The 6897-nt window shown below is 44.5% G+C and overlaps 1 protein-coding gene across 2 annotated transcripts in view; it reads right to left on the bottom strand.

Annotated features, from left to right (window-relative positions):
* Positions 1-1578: 1578 nt before the first annotated feature.
* Positions 1579-6897, bottom strand: part of HEATR6 (HEAT repeat containing 6) — a 47180-nt gene continuing 41861 nt past the window's right edge. The window contains exons 19-21 of one of the 2 annotated variants that reach the window (XM_032843219.1): positions 6019-6115; positions 4773-4977; positions 1579-2536 (exon numbers count right to left, since the gene is read on the bottom strand). In XM_032843219.1, the coding sequence (XP_032699110.1) occupies positions 1938-2536; positions 4773-4977; positions 6019-6115 (901 nt within the window). In that variant the 3' untranslated portion in view covers positions 1579-1937. Of the gene's footprint in view, positions 2573-4772; positions 4978-6018; positions 6116-6897 lie in introns of both variants that reach the window. The other variant, XM_032843220.1, reaches the window with a different exon arrangement.

The following is a 6897-nucleotide window of genomic DNA, read 5'->3' as shown; positions in this document are numbered from 1 at the left end:
CCTTTCTCCAATTTTCTTTAAATATCAAAAGATAGTTCAGAACTTGGCAGTCTGAATGAAAATTTGGAATTGGAGCTGGACTTTCTATTATTTCCGCATCAGACTCAGTTCTAACTCTGCATCTTCCGCATGGCTTCCCTTCTGGACGGCAGCTTTCCTGGGACCCTGAGCATCTGAGGGCCTTCTGGCCCCTGGGGTACCCCTGCAGTGCCACAGTGAGAAGGAAAAGTCAGCAGCCCATCCAGACCAGGATCTGTACCCTGGATGTCCTGAGTTTCTAGCAGCGGACCCCTGGTCTTTCCCTGCCTATGGACACACTAACATCTGGAGACTGGGAAACCTTTATGGAAGTGAAAGGTTTTTTTTTTGTTTTTTTTTTTTTTAATGAGATTTTATTCAAGATAAACAAAGAACATATCATCAAATCAAACCATGCAAAGTCTTTTTACAGATATTTTATCAAGAAACTCACCAGTGAGAGTCCTCCAAACAGTGGCTATCCATGCCACATTTTTGCTTTTATGAAAGTGACAGGTAAATGAACTGCTACTAAGAATGTATCCCTTCAAGAGAAAGAGGGAGGTTCTGAAAGTCATCATCAGATCAGCACCAGAGCAGCAGAGGTTCAACTTGGGCCCCATGCCTCCGGAACAATTCGTGTCCAGAATCATCCCCAAAGGAAAGCTAATTTAAAGAACATTCTATGGGATGTTTTTACTGTACCTGTGGTCTATTTCTTTGGAAATCAATTGGTATTCTACCAAAGGAAATGCAGGCCTTTAGGTACTGGACTCCTCTGTTCCCCACACTGCTTGGGTAGTACTTCCTGAGCAACCAGCAACACAGTAGAGGGAAAAGAGCAACTTAGGGGCAAAGGAGAAACATGGAGGACACATGCATGCCATGTGTTAAGTAACAATAGTTAAATAAGGTATTGCCAAACCCCATTCTATGTGTCTTAATTCTTATTTATCCCAGATCAAATGTAAGTATGGAGACATTTTAATTGGTTCTTTTGTGTATCTAAATTCCTACCTGAAATCAATTCTTACAAACTGTTGGAGGCAAAGAGATGAATGCAAAATTTAAATGTAAATAATTCTTCGGTGAGAAGTGACTTTTGTAACTGCTTAGACATGATCAAAATATTATTTAAAAACCTTTCTTTCTAACCACCTAAATTAAATTAAATAGTTTTTTTTTAAGGCACAAATTCAAAGGTGGCAAAAGCACCATCAGGTGAGGATGGGGGACACCCCCCCCCCCACAAGGACACCAGAGAGCGGAGACAGAAGTAGGTGTTACGGCCAGGGTGAGACAGACACGGGCCTAGCTGGCAGCCTCTGCGTGCTGGGGGTCAACATGTCCGTGAGTGGGTTATGGGGAGATGTGGAGAGGCTTCCAGGCTTGGTACTGGGGAGCTCAGTGCAGTAGCTATTTACCAACCTGGAAGGAACTTCCCAGTATTTTCGCAACTGAAGCAGCTCCACCAGTGCAAACTGGCTGAACGCAAGCTCTGTGGGAAGCTTTCTAGAAGTGCAACTTGATCTGAAAACAGAGGAGACTGTGGGCACGCTCTTTTTCATTAGTTTATTATAAAAGCAAAACAATTCCCGGAGACACAAGACACAACATCCTAATCTCTAAATTCCTTTGTTTTTTGTTTCTACCTTGTGAGGCTAAATGCCCTTCATGACCACCCGACCTGCTCCATCCGCATTCAACCCTGTCTCCGGGCTCCCGCCGCACAGGTCAGAGGCTCCAGCAGCCTGTACCGTGGCCCGTGCCATGGAACCACTCTCTGAGGTGGCTGAGCCCTTCAAGGAAAAATTTCAAGAGATGCTAACCTATTCTAAATAAAGGTGAACAGGTTGTTTCTGCCCCTAAAATTAAATCCTGCATATCTAGTAGGCAAGCCTATGTCTTTCTATTACCACCTAACACTTAGAAGTGCGGCAGACTATTCCCCGACTTGCTAATTCTGGGATCACTTCTTGGGATCCAGACGAGTCAAAATAAATGGTGAGGAGATCTTCTAAAAAGCCCATGATGGCCCTTTTGGCTGTGTCGCTGGTCAGTGCCTGGATACTGCTTACGTGCTCCAGGGCCCTTCTGACCAGCTGGCCTCTTTCATGCGAGCTGTGGGGTGCTCCAGGGTCCTCTCCCTCTGCTCCTGATTTTAGAAACTGTAGGATAAATGACTGCACCATGTCCCCATTCAATTCAAGAGTTTCTCGGATGCAGGGCAGGTCGGAGGCGCTGGCCAAGCTCAGGAGGTGAATGAGTGCCTGGCAGATCTGGGTCCGTAGGCTGGCACAGTACTTGAATTCCAGAAAGTCTGTGGTGTCTTCACTCTTCTGTAAGGCAGTGACCAATGCGTTCCAGATCTGAGCATACTGGTCAACAGAGCCATAGTGCTCTCTCTTGCTCGGGATGGAAAGGGCAGTGGCGGATCTGATGCGCACTTTGAAATTCTTGCATGATGTTACAACCGATGTCAGGGCATTGTAGGCCTGGGAGGTCCATGGGGCTGTTCCTAGAAAGAACCCACTGGCACTGAAACCAACGAAGGCTTAGACATAAACGGGGGAGAGGGAGAGGGGCAGAGGAAGCACACACACTAGTGCTCAAGCTAATCACTATGTTTTCACTTAATTCTCACACTAACCATAGAGGATTAGGGTAACCAGTGGCATTACTGGGATAACCACAGGGTAACCAATGGGATAACTGTGGGATTCTGGGAAAGGTGCTGAGTATTGACTCCCAAACTTCCCATTTCCCTAAACAACCTGCTGCATGCTCAGGGCCTCTGCTACTTGCTACTTCAAATGGGGACTCTGGCAACCACAACAGAGGCTTCTTCTCTGGGAAGAGACTGTCCTGAGGGATTGGTGGGTGGAGTACAGACTGAATTATAGCCCTATTTGTTCTCTCAGTCAGGTGCTTCTGAGCAGTGCACACACTGCACAACTGTATGCACATCCTTGTTCATGCTGACAAAAGAGTATTTTATCACCCAGATTAGCATCCAGGCACGGCTCTGGACATAGCCGAGTCATGCATTTTATTGCATAGAGAAAGAAAATACTATCTAGGCAGTGACTGGGGAACAGAATACTCAGATTAACCAAAGGTACAACTGTCTTAATTTTGAGAAGATATTGCCCCGATTTCTGTCTTCTCTCCCTTCCTGATAGTCTCAGGAAGTTAGCCTGCTTTCTTCCTCCTCAGAGCTACCATACCACTCTCCACTCCCCCACTCCATTGTGAGGGTGTTCTTTTTCCTCGAGATGGGCAGCAGAATAGATTTCATCTTCCCTAACTCTCCTAGCTCCTCCCAACTTCTTCATTGCCTTTGAAGACAGGCAAGCAGACATCTACCTTAATGAGCTCTAACTCCACAGGTCACCCGAGCCTATTTCCTCCATGGAAAAGCCGAGAAGCTACTTCTCCATTAGCTCCCTTAAGTAAGTTTATTTATTTATTTAAGTAATCTCTACACCCAATGTGGAGCTTGAACTCACAATCCTGAAATCAAGAGTCACATGTTCTTCTGACTGTGCCAGCCAGGCACTCTCTGGGTGGGAGTTCTTGGTAATAAAGGGGAGCAGAGCCAGATTTCCCTAACATGATGCATGCTCTGCTGGTCCAGAATGGATTGACCTCCTCAGTAACACATCTTGTTTCAAACCTCGTCACAAAGACAAGTGTATAAGGCAAATGCTGGTAAGGAAAGTGAATGGGAATGTGGAAGCTACAACCCACACGCCTAAGCAGCTGTTAGCCGCCAATTCTCTAGCTCGGTACATGGCAGGTCACTCCTTAGATGCCCTCCTTCTATGCCGCAGCCAAGGGCTCACATGGGATTTCTGATTTTTACCCTTTCTTCCATGCCACTTTTTTTCCTTCTTTTTTACCCCTGTTGTTAAAACAACATATGCTCTTGTAAAAAATTTAGAAAGTGAAAGCAGAAAAAAAATTCTACTCATCATCCCCTCCAGAGGCAACCACTATCACTAATTAGACTAATTTCTACCCAGTCCTTTTTCTTTTTCTTTCTTTTTTTTTAAAAATATTTTACTTATTTCTTTGACAGACAGAGATCACAAGTAGGCAGAGAGGCAGGCAGAGAGAGAGGGGGAAGCAGGCTCCCCTCTGAGCAGAGAGCCTGATGCGGGACTCGATCCCAGGACCCTGAGATCATGACCTGAGCCGAAGGCAGAGGCTTTAACCCACTGAGCCACCCAGGCGCCCCCCCGCCCAGTCCTTTTTCTACCCATTTATTGAGATCATGCTATTGAAACAATTTCATAACCTGTTTTAATTTGCTTAACATCATACTTTCCCAGATTATCAAGAACATTTTGTAAACATAATTCTAAAAGATCCCTTTGAGGGGCGCCTGGGTGGCTCAGTCGGTTAAGTGTCTGCCTTTGGCTCAGGTCATGATCTTGGGGTCCTGGGATTGAGCCCTGAGTTGGACTCCCTGTGCAGTGGGTCAGCGGGGAGTCTGCATCTCTCTCCCCATCTCCCCTTCCTCTTTGCTTGTGCTCTATCTCAAATAAATAAAATATAAAAAAAAAAAACCCTTTGAATATATATACTATGATTTATCTCAACCATTCCCCTAAACTTGGGTGTTCAGAACATTTCCATTTTTTCCTGATACTGTGATAAGTACCAATGTAAGGAACATCATAAATAACAATACAGGCTGGTGTGTGTTGTCCTAGGGCCCTCCACCAGAGAGAAGAGGGAGACCTTCTTACCTAACGGAAGAGCAGGATTTTTAAATACATTCCCCATTGCATAACAGGCATTCCACCGGACTTTCATGGCAGCCTCAATTAGAACAGTAGAAATTAGGGCCTGGATGGCCTCCTCAATGATTTCAGCAAACCTGGGCTTTTCTATATGAGATGGCTGCAAAAAATGAAGCAAATTTCCAAGGGCCCGGACTGCATTGCTTTTTACCTAGAAAAAAATGTAAAAAAAAAAAAAAGAAAAGAAAAAGCATTAGAAATCTGCTTTGCCAAAGAGACGTTACAGAAAGTTTATTTTCAGCTTTAAAAAACCCAGGAAGTCTTAGTGCCAATGAGACAAGCAGACCATAAAGGTGTAGCTTCTTGGAACACTGTAAAGACCTAGTGTGGTGAACAGCCTGTGCCCCCGGAAAGGTGAGGTCCTCTACAGCTCCTCACCGGCATCTTTAGATTAGACTTCAGAGAGGTGTGTCTTCCTCGTTTTGCAAAGATGGCGTGGAAGACCCAGGGGCAACATGGCAAAGCTGGCTTGGAGCAAGGGGAGAAGAGGCGAGGTTTCAGAATTCCAATCCCATACTTTTGTATTTAAGAGTCTCAACCTTTGCAGCCTACTAGAATCATCTGGGGAGCTTTCTTTTTCAGAAACCAATTCCCAGGCCCAAAGTCCAGAAATTCTGAACAAACTAGTCCAAGGCAGGGCTCCCTAGGTTTTCAGAATCAGCATGCTCAATTAAGCACTTGGTATGGGTCAGGTGCTATGCTAGGTGCTTCAACACAAGCATCTCCGAGGCCGCTGAGGTAGAGGTCATGACTTCCATGTTCAAGATGAGGAAACTGACCTTCGGAGAAGTTCAGCAATACACCAAACATCACCCAGGTAGTCAAGGGCAAGCCACGATTTGAACCATGTCTGCCTGACCCTAAAACCCATTTCTATGCTTTCAACTTACTAGTCTAACAGGAGCTATTCAAAACCAAGAGTTGCTCATCCTTCTGACTTACCACTTCCACTTCAAAGATTTTTTTGGAAAAACAAAACAAAACAAAGGCAGATTAATATTAAAGTGAACGAAAACAGATTACAAGTGGTATTACAAACAGCACTGATGTTTTTCAGGACACAGGAAGACAGGAGAGAAACACATCATACCCTGAGTACTCTCTCAATCTCCTCTGAACAGGGACAGATTCGGTGGAACAAGATCATAATACACTAGTATCTACCTGAGAAATACCAGTGCTGTGATTCTACCTTGTCTTTATCCCTGGATGCTTCTATCGCTGATCGCAACATCTTTAGGAGCAGGAGACCAGAGAACTCTTCCTGGAAGCTGGGGTCTGGTGTCTCCCTATTCCATCCAAAGCAGGCAAAACATGTTGAAAGGCAAAACCCAGTTGAATATACACATATACACATACACTCACTTAGTACAACTATAAAAAAAATTTGGGAAAACAGCTCAACAAATCTGTTCAGATTATATCAAGAACTTCGAGTTTATACCCTTTGCCTCAGTGGGTCTACATCTAGGTACGCGACCAAAAGGTGTATCTCAGAATAAAGATTTCATGCACAAAAATGTTCACTGCATATCAAAGCCTAAAATAATGCAGATGTTCAGCAGCAGGGCAGTGGTTAAATAACCACTGCCCACTGATGACTGTGTAATAGTAATTCACATTTCTAAAGCTGGAAGAATGCTCACACACGTTCTGAGAGAGCGCTCAGCAATGAAGAGCAGGACGCTGGCGTATGAGGAGCAACCGCTGCCTCCAGGGAGGGGAGCAAGGTAGGAACAAGGCTTTATACTGAACACCTCCTTAGCATCATTTGGATTTTTTTTAACCTGTGAAAATATTGCTTTAAAAAATTACAAATTTGACATTTAAAAAGTAGTGCAGCAACTACTATGGTTCTGCACTTCTACTTCTGTATTTTCCATAATGTGGATACATAACTTGTATCAGAGACAGTATTAAATAGACACACACACACACACACACACACACAGAGAACAGCTTGCTGATCTTTTTTGGGGTGTGGAGAAAGGGAGAGGGAGAGAGAGAATCCTAAGCAGAGAAAGAATCCTAAGTAGACTCCACACCCACATGGAGTCTGATATGGAGCTCC

This window comes from Lontra canadensis, unplaced genomic scaffold, assembly GCF_010015895.1.
Source record: "Lontra canadensis isolate GAN:19392208 unplaced genomic scaffold, GSC_riverotter_1.0 scaffold137, whole genome shotgun sequence".
NCBI classification, from domain to species: Eukaryota; Metazoa; Chordata; class Mammalia; order Carnivora; family Mustelidae; genus Lontra; species Lontra canadensis.
The sequence above is the reverse complement of the archived record's forward strand: the minus strand, read 5'-3'. Positions and strand labels throughout refer to the sequence as shown.